The sequence below is a fragment of the Lonchura striata genome, chromosome 3, assembly GCF_046129695.1.
Source record: "Lonchura striata isolate bLonStr1 chromosome 3, bLonStr1.mat, whole genome shotgun sequence".
Lineage (NCBI taxonomy): Eukaryota > Metazoa > Chordata > Aves > Passeriformes > Estrildidae > Lonchura > Lonchura striata.
In genome coordinates this window covers 93,691,569-93,709,095 of record NC_134605.1, presented here as the reverse complement: position 1 = coordinate 93,709,095, position 17,527 = coordinate 93,691,569, and the positions used below count along the sequence as shown (strand labels likewise).

The window sequence follows — 17,527 nt, the reverse complement described above, 5'->3', positions numbered from 1 at the left end:
TATTTAAGAAAATTGTTTCGTTTTACAGGATCATTGTAAGCCTGCCCTCATGCTGTCCCAGTGATGCACCCAGTCAGTCAGGCAACCCCATCTGATCAAGAAAACCCCAAACTGCCACTTGTTCATCAGTATTAAGTGGGGACACCCCATTTAACATAACATAAGGAAATGGCCTTAACTTGTGTCAGGGGAAAAAAATCACAGACAATGGTCAGACATTGGAATAAGTTGCCCAGGGAGGTGCTGAAGTCACTGTCTCTGGAAGGTTCAAGAGGTGTCTGATGTGGCACTTAGGGATATGGTCTAGGGGTGATAATGGTGGTGCCGGATTGAACTCTGTGCTTTCTTTTGGCCTTGATGATTCTGCCACTTCAAATGCGAATGACTGGTTAGGATAGAAGCTTTTGACTTTCCATCAGTTTAGTAAAAAGTAATTTCATCTAGAATGTTTATTTTCCATTGTCTGTGACATTACTGCCTTTGTCATGTGGTCCAGTGTCAAAAGACAAAAGTCAATTAAGGAACACTTAGAGCTCATCCTCATGTATAAAATTTTCTACTCTAACACAAAAAGAAATCATTTTATTCTAGACAGACAAAATGTGGTCTGCCACTCCTTTGCTTGTGCCCTTACAAGTACTTATATATTATTATTTGTTTTAAATTTTTTCCTTTCCCCGGAATTTCTAATTTCTACAGCTTTGTACCTGGTCAGTCCCTGTTCCATACCTCTTCCGTTTAAAGATCAAGCCCTATTTTCCCTTTGTGATCTTTCCATAAGAGCAAGATAATTTACTAGAATTAGTGAAATAAATATTCCTACTTGTCCTACAAGCCACAAGTACCAAAGAGCAGTACTTTTCTGTCATAGCAGAAATGTGGGAGCCTGCTGCTCTAGGTACCTGTCTCTAGTTCTCTCTGGGTTCTGCTCAGATAGGCCAGAATAAACACACTCAGTGCAAAGCCAAATATAGAAAATCATTAAAAAAACCTTGAACTAAAATGAAAAATAGTCTCTAACTAATAAATCTCTTTTTGCCCTCCATCTACTTATAAATGTACTATAAGTGCTTGTTCCACAGGTTTTCCAGAGATCTGCACTAGGATTAGTTTGTTTTCATACTTGTCTTCAGGTGTCATAAATCACCCCCTGGAAATGTGTTTTTCCCTGTTCCTTATAGAAGGAGACTAAACAAGCAGCATATAGTAAATAGCTAATTTTTCATAGACTACATGCAGCCATGATTATCAAGAAAATTTCCTGAACTAGCTCAGCAGAGTAGTAGTAGAGCTGGGAATAGGCCAATGCTTCTGAACTCCTTTCTTCAGCTTGTCTGCATCTCTAATTGTTGCCTTTGTACATTGTATTACAAAAGAGAGCTTTAACATGCAGTTGAAATATAGAAAAACCAACTTTGGCTATGTCTTTGTACAGAAAATTATTTCCGTTTTACTTGAGACTCTGAGAACTCTTTCAATATGGGCATTGGTGAATGTAATGCAAACTTTAAATTTTATTTTTTAAAGTTATTTTTAATTCCAATACCTATTTTAAGTACTATGCACCAAATTACCAGGTATCATTGTGAAAACTGCCCTCATAGTAAGGAGTTGATATAATATATATTAGTGATAGTCATGGAGATTGGTGTGATATCAGCTTTTTGAAGGACTTTATGTTACTGATCATACTGTTTTACCTTTGGCCAAGGTGGAATAAGCTTATTAGAGAGAAAATTTAAAGCAGACATTAAATATATTATTCTCCCCTGTTTTTTTCTTTTTTTTTTTTTTTTTAGTGTCTAGTTTTGTGGGTTGTAGATAAAATTTGGCAGAACAAATTTGTACAACTTTTCCATATTGTTGAGTTTTGATATGAATTTTTCATATCTTGTGTCTAAAGAAAACTGTAATAAAATAATTAGTTAAATGAAGTTAATTCCCCTGTTATGTAATCAGAAGGGCTGAGGACTTTCTGTTTTGTGATGTCTGATTATCTTTCCTGTTCTCTGAGGAGACAGCACATCAGATATAGAATATACATCAACCCAGATGCAAAGATCCATTTATATACTTGACCTCTGTATATAATCAGGAGCAGTGGTGCTTTAATTGTTGATGCCTCGTCATTGCAGGTTAGAATCTGAGATTTATCTCAGATAAATTAAACTCATTCAGCTGGTCCTGAGGCAGAAGAGTCGTGTAAGTCCCCTTCAACAAATAAAATAACAACAATAAGATAATGGAGTCTCTTCCACCCAAAGGTACCTGCACAATACTGAAGACATTGTTAAAAATTAGGAAACCTTATGATGAAGATAATTAGGTCACAAGCATATCCTGTAGTTGAATCTAGGGATAGAAGAGAGCTGACTCAGAACTTGGAATAAATTTCTGGTGAGGCACACAGCACTGGCCACCAGAAGCCATTGCTCCACTGGTTTGACTCTCCTGGCACTCACCTTGCTGTAACATCCTGCTGCTCCCCCAGGATAGCCGTCCACAGAGCAAAGGCTGGAAGGGATGATGGGTTGTCAATGTCCAACATCTCTTTGATGAGGAAAGAAGTGTATTTTTTGTATATAATGTGTGAGGAGAAGATGAAGATGCCAAGATCTCATAAGGGAGAGGAGCGGTAGAATGGCAACATGAAATGTGAGGGCAGACAGTTCATGTCTTTGGGACCTCTAGGGACAGGAGCAAACAATGCTTTTGATTCTTTAATTGCTTCAAACCTATTCTGTTTGTTTTAGTGCAGAGCTGAACCTACTAAAGACACTTTGGGTGGATTTGATAGGGACATATTTAATCACACTCAGAATTTTCTCAATGTTAGCAATTCTTGATGCTATGCAATAAATTTGGGTGAAATGCTGCTTGGATTTGTTTAAAATCTGTTCAAGAATTTAAAAGCTATACATTTTTGCTAAGAATACACATGGACTTCAATAACATATTTTGTAGTGCTGACTCAGAAATAAAAGGAAAAGGTAAAAAAAAATTAAGTTTAATGGTATCTACTAAGATTATAAAGCCGCTTCTAAGAAACGGTCTTGCCTGAGGCTGCTGACTTCAGTTTTCTCTCATAATTAGACTTTCTTACACTGTGTGTCACATTCAGTTGCAGTAAGACAATTAAACTTGGAAATATGAAAGATATTATTCTCTTCACATTATGCCAGTGAAATAGTTCTTCTAACAACTACATCACTGCAGGATTTATAGGAGACAGAAAACAGCTCCCTTTTCTTGTTGATAATAAGTCCCTGAAAACAATTGTATCTTACTTTTTAAGCAGCAGTATTAAAATTATGTATCTTATTATTTTTATAATACATCCTCTCACAATATTCAATTGGCACAGAGTAAATGCTAAGCAGAGCAACAAGAGAAGAATCAGAAGTTGGTTGGACTACTTTTCTTTGGTTCTTTCTTTGCTTCATTTTTTTTTAAATATCATAACCAAATTTCCTGACTGGCATGACATAAAATAAGCTGACCAAGCAAAGCTTCTAAGGTAAATTAAGGTTGAAATTAGAAACATACATTACTGGAGGGGATTTTGAGTTTTCAAAGTTGCATGATTTATTTTATTTTATTTTATTTTATTTTATTTTATTTTATTTGTGAGTGATGTCCAGAGCTGTGAGGCTGTGGATCTTGGGGGTTTTGAAGGGTTTTTTTAATGGTTCTCATGATATAAATATTAATGTTACATTGACGTTCATATTCATAATATACCCAGCTGGGAAAATGTCTACAAAGTCCAGTGAGTTAATTTTGGAGGCAGATCTAATTTCATATCAAAGCTGTTTTTTTTAAAAAAGTAAATTAATGCAACCTTCCTATTGTTACAGATTTTGTTAAACTCCAGAACATATAATATGTTGAAATGCTAAAATTTAAAAGGAGATCTTTGTAATTTAGAAATTGTACACAAATAGTAGATTTGGCTTCAAATAGTTATTTTCAATATTTTCTGATAAATTTTTTTCTTCCATTTGAAAATGCTGATTTTTCAAAACTGAGTCTTTTCCAGAGAACAAAGCAGTTTCTTTAGAAAAGTTTTTCAAAGCCAAAGTTGGTCAAAGTGAAAGAGGCCAAGAACAATTTGGCTGCTTGCCTATTTGCATGCCAGAGTTCATAATGAACTTGTAGCTCAGATATGTATCCTGGATCTAGAGATGGTCATTTACTTGTTCACTCTGTTTTAACTATACATTCATATATTTTATAATAACCTTCAGAAGAATCATACCTAGGATTTAGGTTATCAATAAATAGTTGTCTCATCTAATAGTTGAATATTTAAAATCTAAAAAATCAAATACTTTGGATGATAAACTGTATTCTGTACTGGAATAATTCCACTGACTTGAGTGAGTTATAACATGAACTAACTTTTCTCCTCTGGTTATATTCCACATGAACAATGTTGAAAGTACAAAATTGTGTTGAACCAAGTGAAGCAATCAAATCTGGAACTGCCTGTGGGCAAGAGCCAATTCAGCTTTTACTTCATTCCCTCGTGCATAGAGATTTTAATTACATTATTACAAACTTTCCTCCATAAAATCCCTTCTCCTGTTTCACAGCCTTTTCCTTCTGAATTCAATGCAATTCTTACATCTATGATATTAAAGAGTGTCAGAAATGCCTGCAAGAGCTCTGGTGTTTATCACTGAAAGCATTGACAACTAATTCCTAAGTGACCACTTCAGAGCTTGGCCACTGTTAGTGAAGGAGGCACGGAGGATGCCTCATCATGGATGCACAGTGTCTCCAGGCCAGGCACAGGGGCTGCTTTTGCCACTTGCTCCTGGCAGGACTATTTCAGCCTCCAATGCAGTTAGCTCCTGGCACTGCAGAAATATAAATGTGTTCTGCCTTTAGACTGATGGCATGAGGGCACACTGTGCACTGTTAACTACTGGAGCTTTATATTCCTGATCCAATGGAAACAGATTCTGATACATTGTTAGAAAAAGTGGAGAATCCTACTACCAGTAGCAGGTGAGCCCTGCCTCCAAACAAGTGGAGAAGAGGGACAACGGGCTGGATCCAGCATGCAACAATTCAACACTATACTCTACTTTTCCTACCATGATGAAAAGCTGTAACAACAGATCAAGTCCAAAGGCATGGACTAAATTAACTCAGTGGAGCTTTTTAGGGATGGTCCATAAACTAAGTGAAATGTGTGTGTATATAAATATATATATCATGGCACAGGAAGAGTGATGATTGTTTACTGGGATGTACTGGAAAGTATGGTCATGGCATGGCATACATAGTCATGGCATAAATTTTATGGAACAAAGGTGGATACTACCCTAGTTTCATTAGGATAGAATTGATTTTCTTCTTATTAGCTGGTACAGTGCTGTGTTTTGCATTTAGTTTGAGAATTATATTGATAACACTCTGATTTTCAGTTTTTGTTAATAGTGTTTACCTAAATCAAGGAGTTTTCAGTTTCCCATACTCTGCCAGTGAGCAAGTGCTCAAAAAGCTGGGAGGGAGCATAGCCAGGCTAGGTGACCCAAACTGGCCAAGGGGATATTCCAGACTACACTATGTCATTCTCAGCATATAAACCAGGGAGATGGGTAGGAACGATTGGTCAGCAGGTGCACCTGCATATTGCATCACTTGTGTTTCTGGGATTTTATTCCTCTCCCTTCCTTTTTTTCAGTCATTGACTTGATCTTATTTCAGTATACAGGTTTTACCTTCTTCTGATTCTTCATTCACCAGGGGGAGGGGCTATGGGCAAGTGGTTGTGTGGCATGCTGGTTTGGATCAAGCCACATATACTTAAATAGATGCTGCTTTGTTTGGTTGGTTTTTTTTCCCCTCCTCCTTAGCTTTTGCATAGCTACAGTCCTTAGAAGGCTCAGCTGGTTTAGTACAACCAGAATTGTCCTAATATTTAGTAAACCACTGAATCAGCTTTGTCATGTAAAGCGCGAGTTGGTACTTTATATGTCAGTGTATAAGCATAGTTATTTAGTCTTTCTGAAACCAGGCAAGGCATCAAAGGCTTGAAAGATTGCTTTCTTTTATCTGATAAAAGGAAAAAAAAGGACAGGAGAACGAATATGAAAAGTAGTCTCTTCTTTAGCAGAACATAATGAATGATGTATGAAAGACCAGATCAAGCTGAACACAAATGTGAAAGAAATCTCACATGATTTAGAGGAAGAGAAGCTGATGCTGTGTTCAAAACGAGAGAAAATAATCTTGTGTTTAGAAAAGCCTTCTGATTCAACAGCTTATATTTCCATAATTTTCAAGGAAAAAAACGAAGTCACTAAAAACCAGGGAAAGTGGGAAAGAAGATGCATTTCCAGAAGTGAAAGAATGAGACAAACTGAAGGAATTTGACATGAAGAAGCAGCTTCTGAGAGATGTGTCATAGTGTTTGACATGATTAGTGGCAAAGAGTGAAACAGCTGAATTTCACAGAATTTCTTGCCTTTCTCATGAAGAAAGTAGATTTAAGAAGGAATGGCAGTAAAACTGAGCAGATATATTATCTTGAAGTTCACTTTTCAGGAAACAGGGAGTTTTTTCTCTTCTTTCTTTTTTTGTGTGATGTTATGGAACCTCTGTTTGAGACACCTCATTTGCCCAGAGCCTACATTCAGAGTTTTGTCAGACTGTTTCACAAATATCTTAACATAACATATACAGTTTGAATTTTATTTAGCATAACTTTAATTTTTATCCTTTTCTGGTCTCAAAAATTTGATAGCTTGATATTTCTGAGAGTTATGATATCACCATATCATGACATGTATTATGTCTTTACTTCTTGAGTCATGGAATGCAAATGCTCCTTGACAATGTCTGATAAATTGAAGTTTTAACATTTCATATGGAAAGATAATGTGATTGAATGTATAGGTCAGATACAAGTAGACTCAAATTTCTACCATCTATTTGTTGGATGCACATATGGAAATTCTATGTACAATAATGATTTTTAGATTTTGAGTAAGTAAAAATCTTATGGCTGCCTGTGCTAGCCATCTCCTGAATTTTTGAATTGTGTTTTTTCTCTATGGTATTATTCAGAAAAATTGGAAAGAGTTACACTTGTTGTTTGAGAACAGAAATCAGCTCTGGCCCAAAGTTAGAGGTTTAGCTTATTAGCTCAAGAACAGTACTGTACTAACCACAGCTCCACAGATCCTAGGTATGGCCAGCCTACAGTTCTGGCTGGACTGGAATTAATTTACAAACAAACTTTAAAAAAATGAGTTAGAAATAAAACTACCTAGAAAGTCTTTGGTATCAGGTTGTCCCCATGTGTTGAAAGATGGGCTGATGGTGAAGAAGACCAGCCTGGATGAACAGAGAACCTTTCCTGGAACTAAGGAAAAACTGGAAAATTTATGACCTTTGGAAGAAAGGGAAGAAAACTCAGGAATACTATAATGATGTCATGAGGTTAAGAAGGGAGGAAATTAGAAGGCCAAAGCCCAATTGGAAGTTACTCTGACTACTGATGTAAAAGACAATAAAAATGTTTCTATAAAGACATCAGCAACAAAAAGGGGGTTAAGAAGAATCTCCATCCCTTATGGATTGCTGTGGCAAAGGATGAGGAAAAGGTTGAGGTACTTAATGCCTTCTTTACCTCAGTCTTTAACAGTAAGATCGATTGCTCTCCAGGTTCCAGGCTCTGGAACTGGAGCTACAGAGAATGGAATGAAATCCCTGTGATCCAAGGGGAAGTGGTTGGTGACCTGCTACATAACTTACACACTCTCAAGTCTATGGGACTGCATGGGATTCACCTAAGGGTAGTGAGGGAGCTATTGGAAGTGCTCACCAAGCCACTTCAAAAATTATCAGCAGCCCTGGCTAAGCAGAGAGGTCTCAGGTGAGTGGAAGCAAATGTAAGGCTAGGAAAACCAGGGCCCAGCCAGCATAAGTTTATGAAAGGGAGGTCATGCTTGAGCATCTTGATCTTCTTCATAGATATTGTCTACCTGGACAAATAAAAAGCCATTGACACCATTCCCACAACATTCTCTTGGAGAAAATGCAGCCCATGACTTGGATGGTGCACTCATCACTGGGTAAAAATCTCTCTGAATAGCCATCCTAGAGAGTTGTGGTGAATGGAATTGTATCCAACTGGCAGCTGGTCCTGCGTGGTGTTCCCCAGGGCTCAGTACTGGGACCAGTCCTGTTTAGTATCTTTATCAGTGGCTTGTGTGAGGAGATTGAGTACACCCTCACAAAGTTTACAGATCACACCAAGTTGGGTAGGAGTGTTGATCTGCTGGAGTGTAGGAAGGCTTTGCAGAGGGAGGGATGTGCACAGGCTGGATGCATAGTCTGAGGCCCATTGTGTGAGATTCAACAACAGCAACTTTCAGGTCCTGCCTTTGGGTCACAACAACCCCCTGCAGTGCTACAGGCTGGGGCAGAATGGCTGGAAAGGTGCCCAGAGGAAAAGGAGCTGGGGGTGCTGGTTGACAACAGCTGAACATGAGCCAGCAGTGAGATCAGCTGGCTAAGGCAGCCATGGCATCCTGGCCTGTATCAGCAATAGTGTGGCCAGCAGGACCAAGTCACTGTACTCAGCTCTGGTGGGGCCACACCTTGAGTCCTGCATCCAGTTCTGGGCTCACCACTAGAAGAAAGACATTGAGGGCCTATAGAATGTCCAGAGAAGGGCAATGGAGCTGGTGAAGGTGCTGGATCAGAAGTCTGATGAGGAGCAGCTGAGGTAGCTGGGGTTTTTTAGCCTGGGGAAACAGAGGTTCTGACAGAATCTTGTTATTCTCTGTTATGGCCTGAAAGGAGCTGGTAGTGAGGGGAAGCTGGTCTCATCTCCCAGTGAACAAGTGACAGGGCATAAGCAAACAGGTTTATATTGGATATTAGGAATACTTCACCTGAAGAGATGTCAAGCATTTGGAGATGCTGCCCAGGAAAGTGGTGGAATCAGCATCCCTGGTAAAAGATGTGTATATCTTAGATGTGTGGCATTTAGGGACATGCTCTAGTGATGTACTTAGCAGTTCTGGATTAATGGTTGAATTTGATGGTATTCAGGCTCTTTTTCAAGCTAAATTATTCTATGTTTTTAAGGTATTGGTTATTAAGTGATCAGGCATACGCAATTTTAAAAGTGCTTTTGATCCTAAAAAGGTTTGTGTATGTGCTAAGACACTAAGATGCATGAGGTAAAAGAAGTGCTCTCACCTTTTCCATGGCTAAGACAGCTACACAAGTTGAAGTCACTGGGAAAGCATGAATAATGTTTGTATTGACCTTTCTGAAAAACTTTTTTTCATTATATGCTTGTTTTACATAAATGCACATATGTACATAACAGTGATACTGTGTGCCTTCCTGAAAGTATTTGGATTATTACATGTGGTGAGGGTGGCATGCCTGTGGTAGTCCACTGGGAAATCCCAGCTCAATATGAGATAATAAAGCTGTGATGAGCTCCACAGGGTCCAAATTACAGTGTAACTACCTCAGATGATAGGTGTCTTCCATGACTGCTCTCAAAGAGCTGGGGAATGCTGCCTCAATAAAGTCTCTGTACTCAAGCAGGGTGGGTGCTGCTGCTGTCAGTACAACATCCATCACTGCAGGAAACCAGGGCTGGGATTTCATCCATAATGTACTTTTAGTTTCCTGAGATGAGTTACTTTGGAAAGCATTAATGTTCTGATCATGAGATGTCTGTATGCAGCTGTAGGTTCTACAACATATTTTAAGATGCTCCTTAAAATCCTGCATTGAATTTGGATAAACCAGTTCTGAGTCCATGATTATACTATGAAGCGTGAAGCAGACCAATTGCTTGAGATCAGCAGCAGAAGAAAATGGATTAATGATGGCTTTCAAAATGTGTAGAAACTGTTTCTAGAGTTTTTATTTTTTGTTAGCTGTTGTTTTTCTTCAGTTTTTTAAAGTGAGACAGAGTAAAGAAATGAAGAAAACATGTTTTGAAAGAAGAGAAGCAAATCATGATGCAGTTTAGTTGGCCAGGGTAGGTGCTGCTGCCACAGGTGGCCAGGCTGCAGGGTACCTGTGCTGAAGTGAAGGACACTTTGAGGGACTTCGTGGGCAACCACCTGGGAGCCCCCACGTGCTGCTGTGATCCTGAGCCCCTGTGCATGCAGCTGGTGTTGGCCTGCCAGTCATGAGCTGTGGAAAACTGTGACTGTGCAAGTACAAGGTGAGCTGTGTGTGCAAAGACTTCAATGGCCAGTGTGAATGATCACCAGTTATTAATAATAACAGAAGTTTTCTTTACAGAAACCAGACTTATTAATAAAGCTTCCCTAAGCAATATTTTTTTGTGATCTGTCTCCCTCAATTCAGTTGTCTCATCAGGAATAATTAACTTATTTTTCCTACTCTGTCAACACTATAGCCATATGTGGCCCATAATCTCCCTGGACAACTTGTGCCAGTGCTTAGTCACTCTCATGGCTGAAAAAAAAAAGGTGTTTCCTGGTGTTCAGGTGGATCCTTTTGTGTTTCAGTTTGTAGCCATTGATCAAGTTCTTCCTGGAATAACATGAATCAGAAAGCAAAATCTAAAGTGACAAGTATCAACCTGTATAATTATCATATGATTTTAAGAGAGGGGGAAAAATAATCAGTGAATTTTTGCACTAGAGGCTGACAGGACTAAATAAGTTTATTTTTGTCCAGAACTGATTTTAATAAGCCATTTTAGACATCTAAGACCATCAAATTTTCCAGTTGTAAACCAGCAATTTTTCCATGTCAAAATCATTCCCATTTTATTCTCAGATCTACACCCATATATGTAGATTATTTTCCTGAAAGATTCTGGTGGTGAGATTCATCTCCAATTGCCTACACTACAGGTTGTGTAGATATGTAGCTGTCTAAGCTCAAACTGTAGTCATTAGAGATCTTGTCAATGGAAAGAGCAGTTCTAGCTATTCCTCTGTACAAGGTTAATTTCTACTTTCCAATGCAATTAATTGACTCAATTTCAACTACTTCTTCATTGGAGATAATGGAAACTCAGACACATATCTCACAACAAAACACCTCTACTGAAGAAAAGTAAGTTTGGATCTTACTCTTAATGATATCACAGAAAGGAATGCAGTTAAATGATACCCTGGTTAGCAACGTAAATGTAATCTATCTGTCTCAATATGGCATAATTTTTTTATCAAAAAATTAATACTATCAAATGGAATCAGAGCAATAAATAGGTTTTTGAATGTCATATTAATAATTCTTCATAACTAACTGTTCGGCTGGATTTTTTTAAATTAGCTCCAAAAATAAAAATTAATTCCAAGCGCCAGCACAAGTGAGCAGTGGGTTTGTAAGATGGTGACTGATGACTGCATTGTTATGAATTCTTGAGTGCAACCTTTATGCTCTTTTTTTTTCTTTTTTTTTTCTTGTCATGGAAATTCTCACAAAAAAGGTTTACATTTCCATTAAAATTGTAATTGTGCTGCTTAAAGGATTGGTGTCCAATGAATGCAAATAACCTATTAATGAAAAAAAGAGAGACTCTGAAAACATTTATTGCAGTAGGTTAGGATCATAGTGACAGATAACAAATAGAAGAGACCCAAGCTGAAGCAACAGAACTGTACAAGAGTTGCTTCCACTGAAAAAGCTTTTCTTCAGTGACTAATTTACATAATTTCTGGAACTGAAGGAAACTTTCCCCCTCTAGAGGCTAATGCAAATAATTGTTCACCTACTTTAGCCTCTGGCTTTAGGTTTGTTTGCTACCAAATTAACCTTCAAATTTTTGTGCAGCCAAACTCAAAATCCCAATCCAATCCTGGGTTTCATGCCAATAGTTGTCACTGACCTGATTGTCAAAACTACAGCTGTAACTTCTAGTTAATGCAAATCATCTTTCGTCTTCAGCCACTGTAGCTCTATGTCACTCCTCATGCTCTTCTTTGCAACCAGCCCTTTGTATTCCAAATACTATGAGCAGCTGGACTTCATTCAACTCATCTCGTTTAAAGAAGACTTGAGCTTTGTAGAATTCTTGGTACAGGTGTTGTGCACATATGCAAGGGTTCCTGAGTTCTACTTGAGCTTTGTAGAATTCTTGGTACAGGTGTTGTGCACATATGCAAGGGTTCCTGAGTTCTGCTTCCCAGTTAGGGGCTTGTAATAAAATAAGATAGAATCTAACTGGAAATTTAGCAAAGCAGAGACACTTATTTCTTGCTGACAATCACTGTTAAAACACTTTGGAAGCATGGCAAAATCTTGAATTTTCAAGAGAGCACAATTTAGCATTCATTAGCTTCTTCTAACCTTTCTAAGCAGGTACCAGCTCCCCAGAGATAGTTTTGTATTACATCATCTTGCTGCCAATGCCATTGAGAATCTTTAATGTTAAATGACTTAAATGTGCTGTGCGCCTTAAATGTGTTTTTCTGTGCACTGTAAAAATCATTCCTTCCACTCATTGTGTGTTGGCATTCTGCCAGTGTATGTGAGTGCTTTGATATTTTACTGTAAGCACAGCATGAGGAGTACCATGAGAGGGGAAGTCAAAAGCTGAGCACTGCATTGTGCAGTGAACAGTGTTTGTACAAGAGGAAGAATGGGCCTTGGAGGCAAGATACAGAGAGGACTACATCTTTGCTAATCAACTCTAGGAAGAAATAATTGGTTTATTGGCATGAAAATTTTGTACCATCTCCAACATCTGGTTTACACTGAGTTAATAAGATGTGGTGTACTAGAGATACTGCTTGCTAAAAAATGCACACTCATTCCCCTTTTAAAAAAATCATGGTTTGCATTATAACTCAAAGTCACCTTTATTGTCAAATCACCAGTTTTATTACCTAAATCAATGACATTTAGTATGAATTAGGTCTGGATTTCAGAGTCTAATTCCTTGATAATTCTCTGCTAATGTTAGCGTGTTAGCTATGTTGCCTTAAAAAGGGGATGAAAGTGTGTGTTACTTTTGTGTATTCCACTTTCATCTCAGATTCCTGCTGCTTAGGAAGCCTTGTGTATGAAAATAAAAGTGAATAGCAAAAAATCTGGGCAATTCACTAAATAAATGGAATGGAGGAAAATTGGATTCCACCCGTTCAGGCTTACTTAATTGAAAATCAGTCAAGGAAACTGAAAAATGCTCTTAACGATAAGGGGAAATGATGATTTTTCTGCTGTCCTTGAAGTCCATGGAAAAGTAGAAGAAATCTTATGGCAGAGATTAAATATTCCAGTTGTTTCAGCAAAGGTTTCATTCCATTATAACTGCAGTAATTTCATGTATTGAACTCTAGCACAGAAATCTTGCACATGGTATTTATCTTTATATGGGAAACTTTACCTTGCCTGCCTATGCAGTGTCAGCTGATATAATTTTTTGTGAAATGTAATGATGGAATTGGGGCATGTGGATCATGATTTGTAGGTTCAATATACCATAAAATCTTCTGGTTTCACCTAGCAAAGTAGGTCTGATTTTCTTTAACAGTTGACACAGGACACATGCTTGGGTGACAAACTACCTTGTTTTCAGTAGGTGTAGGCTGACTTGTAAGAAAAGAAACACATCCACAATTTATATCATCAGCTTAATGCAAAGTATTACACAGTAGTGTTGTTTTATGCTGGGACAAGAACCTAATTAATTTTCATTACCGCATCTGCATTTCTTTCAGCTATAGCATTTTTAGTAGTGATTTCTGCTGTAAGTTACAATATGTGCATGAACTTTTCAGGTAGAAATTAGTTGCAGTTTTTTTGTTTTGATTTGAGATTTTTGTTTTATTTTTAAGGGTTTGTTGGCTGGTTTGTTGGTTGGTTGGTTTTTTGTTTGTTTTTATTTTTTAAAATCCTAGTATCTGAGTAGATATTTTTTTGCTGCTATTAGAAGAGAATTTTTTCCTCTTCTGCTTTTCTTTTTTTTCTTGGATCATCAGGTCTTGCATCAGGATATTTTTATTAATGATACAGAACAGATGTTTTCAAACACTTTATTGTTGTTCCAGGATGTGCCACATGATGTGCACAGTGACAGCATTTTGGGCATAAGTAAATTACTTTTTTCTTTGTACATAACACTTCCTTCTTAATTCTCCCTTTTTAAGGATTTAGCTACAGTTCAGTTTACAATCTAATATCAAGCATTAGATATTTTTTGGGTGATTCTGATTTGCAAGGTAGCTGCATGATGTCTCTGTGCTCTCAGGAAGCAGTCACTGCTTAGCTAGATGCTCCACCTATGCATAATCTGGTTTTAGTGTGGTTTTTATGGACTCCCAGGGGGCAACAACATTCTTCTGTCTCTCAGACTCTGAAAGAAAAAATCCTAAGGTTGCATTTTTTTTTCACTGTAGTTTATGATAAAGCTTGAGACACCACATACTGGAATTGTTAGTTAATTCACTATGTTCAGCAATTTGGATTTCAGAAAGCAATTCTCTCTAGTGTATTTATCACATTTTTGGTTGGTTTTCTCCTGTGTTCACTTACAAAATTAAGCATGAACACAGTCCAAATGCCTCAGTTAAACTGTTAAAAGTTATTAGAGCCAAGAACAATTTTCCTTCTGTCTAAAGAGTTCCTTCAGCAGTTCCAGGAGTTAATTGGTAAATATTTTCCCAATGACTTTTAGAATTAGTTACTGCATTACAAAAAGTTCAGAATTTCTGTAACCTAAACCATTAACTTAGAATCTTGTATCTGTTGACTGTTGCAATAAGAAAACCACTTTTTTTTTTCAAGATGAAGTAGTTTATAAACAGTACTAAAATATTTTTTTTCCAGGCACTGCTAGTAAATGCAATCAATTCCTAAAAATGACAAGAAAGCTCATTTATAAACATATAGTAGGGTGGATTGGTCAGCCACAATCTGTCTGTTGTGTTTTTCCAAGAGAGTGTAGCTGCTGCACCCCTCTGTGATCCCACTTGTCATACGAAGGGAGGGAGAGTCTGAAGCTCTCACACTTCCTTGGTGAGCTAAGTGGGACCTGGGGGACTGCTCCCAGCAGCAGGACTTGTTCTCCAAGTGGGTTCCCATCACTGACATGATGTGCCAGAGCACTGTCTAAAAGGGTTCCTTTGGCCATGTGTGTCTGAGAACCAGCCTTTCACTTTGGCAGCGCAATAGCAATCCCAGCTGGTGTGGGCTGGACTTTGTCAGCTTCCACTACTCCTCCGGCTATAGTGTAACTCCTCAAAGTTACCAAATAATTCTTTCTTAAGAAATTGGAATTTCCAAAGGTGCAAAGCACTTCAGAGATGGAATTCTGAGTTCTGGTCTCAGTGCACATTTAGAAGGGCCCATTCTGATGCTTCCAGCATCACCGATGTGCCTCTCTGCTGTCTTTTCAGATGGGAGTCACCAGTGAAGCCCTCATTTATGCTTTATAGCATCAGCAGGAATAATTCCAGCTCTCTTCTCTTTTTAAAAACAGATAGATTGGGAAAAAAAAAAAAAAAAAAAAGGAAAAAAAGTGTGGACAGTAGAATAGAAAAAAGTTAGGTCTCTTATTTGTTGTGATCAAGAAATAAAATATTTTAAAAAGTCTACACTCTAAAAAGCATTCTGCACTTTCCTAATTTATTCTTATGTAGAAAGGTAGAACAAAAGTTTATACTCAATATATGTTTTTGAAATCAGAGGTTCATTTACAAAGCATTTTAAAATTTCTATATAATTGTGGTATGTCTGTCTTAAACAGTAAAATAAATTAACTTCTCGTAGTGTTCAAAGCTTTCATCTTTAGATAATATTTTATATCTTTACAAAACTATGGAGAAGAAAACCATCATAATGCAATGTTAAGTTTTCTGGTTTTGCTTTTCTATATATATGATTAAAATTTTATATTGATATAATATGATATTTGGTGCCAGGTTTGCTTTTGAATTTTTGTGCTTTTTAATATTAAATTAGTGTTAAAGATTATTTTTTCACTGTTTTAATTTCAGATTTGGATTCTCTAACAGGGCATGCATTTCCAGGTAAAGTGGACAGTTAGATTAGATTGTTGTTTGTTTTACATTCAGTTTATTCAGTTTTCTTGGAGGGTGGGGGGAAAGGGGTGTTGTAAAATTTATTTGGTGTGCATCTGACAGCATTTTGTTACGTGTCAAAGTTGTAATATTAATTTGGGGTTTTGTAGATTTCAGATAAATGAAAAAAAGATAACTATTACATGCACTAGTGTAAAGAATAGAATTGAAAATTTGCATTAAATGTTAACTATCATATCATTAATGTGAACAATCCATGGGGAGAGAAGAATTATTCCAAAACAAGTCCTAATGAAAAGATTTTAAGTTATTCAAACTTGCATATGATTCTGTAAGGCAGGCAAAAAAAAAACCAAACAAACCACTAGTCAGTATTTAAGGAAAGCAAAGATTAAAGAAATACAAGACTCAGTTTCCACTTTTATTACTAGAAGTGTGTAGGAAAGAGGTTATGCATAGTAAGAACATTTTCAGTAGAGAATCAAAAAAGAATGATAACAAATTACATTAATCCTCTGGATTCTACTGTACATGCACATTTTTTTGTACTCTGTGACATTTAAATTTTAAAATAGTATATTCAATTAAAAAATTTAGAACTTTACAACTAGGCAATTCAAACATTTTGAGTTGTGAATTTTTTAGCAGAAACACAGGAGCAGAGAATTTGATGCTAAGTAATTGTGTGAACTTCTGTGTTACTTGTGCAGAGATTTTGGCACAGAAGGCATATAAATGAGCACTTTCTGAAATAAAGGGAATCTGCTGCAAATATGTGGACTCTTTCTGTACTCAAAATTCTCTTGATAATCCTTTAGTTGAACAGGCTGTGAAGACTAAGGCATAATATTTGTATGACAAAGTGATTTAGTCAAAATTTTTGATGATACTTATCATTAGAATTATTTACTATTTATTATGTCATTTGCTTCTAAAGTGTCTAATGCATAGTATAATATTCTTCCTTCAGTTTTCCCTTAAAGATAATTCTTGAAAAAATATGGGACAGTAGATTCATCTGAGGGTTTCCAAGCATTCCTGCAATTTAGGCTTTAGGTATGCTATAAGGTACAGATCAAAAAAGACCAACATAACAAAGAAGTTTAGAGGTTCATTATAATTAAATTTTTGTGCAGTGTGGAGAAGATCTGAGTACAGATTCTGTCAGAGTTATTTGTAGTTAAATACAGCAACACAACAAGTGAGGTCTGTTTGAGAAGTCAGAAGACTGTAAATGCAGATTTTGGTATTTTCATCCCAGATGAGAAAACTCTTATTCTGAGTATTTTGGTTTGGTTTGAGTAAGGATGCCCATGGAATAATATACTGCTTAATTAGGGCCATCTTGTAAATTTGATCCTTATCTAAGTGCTGTCAAATATATCCATGTGTCACAAAAATAGACTTTGAGACAAGCAGGATCAGTGTATCTTTTTTTTTTTTCTCTGCTTTTTAAAGGTTGAGTCTGCTTTTGTTTTTGCATGAATATTTTATGTTACTAGGTGGTGCTGTCA

General features: G+C 36.9%; 1 protein-coding gene across 24 annotated transcripts in view; it reads left to right on the top strand.

Annotated features, from left to right (window-relative positions):
• DLGAP2 (DLG associated protein 2) overlaps positions 1-17,527 on the top strand; it is a 450,475-nt gene that overhangs the window by 276,930 nt on the left and 156,018 nt on the right. For 12 of the 24 annotated variants that reach the window (XM_031504438.2, XM_077782392.1, XM_077782388.1 and 9 more), the window contains one exon: positions 15,969-16,001. The exons of the other annotated variants lie outside the window; for them this stretch is intronic. In XM_031504438.2, coding sequence (XP_031360298.2) covers positions 15,969-16,001 — 33 coding nt within the window. The remainder of the gene's footprint in view (positions 1-15,968; positions 16,002-17,527) is intronic. 24 annotated transcript variants of the gene reach the window in all.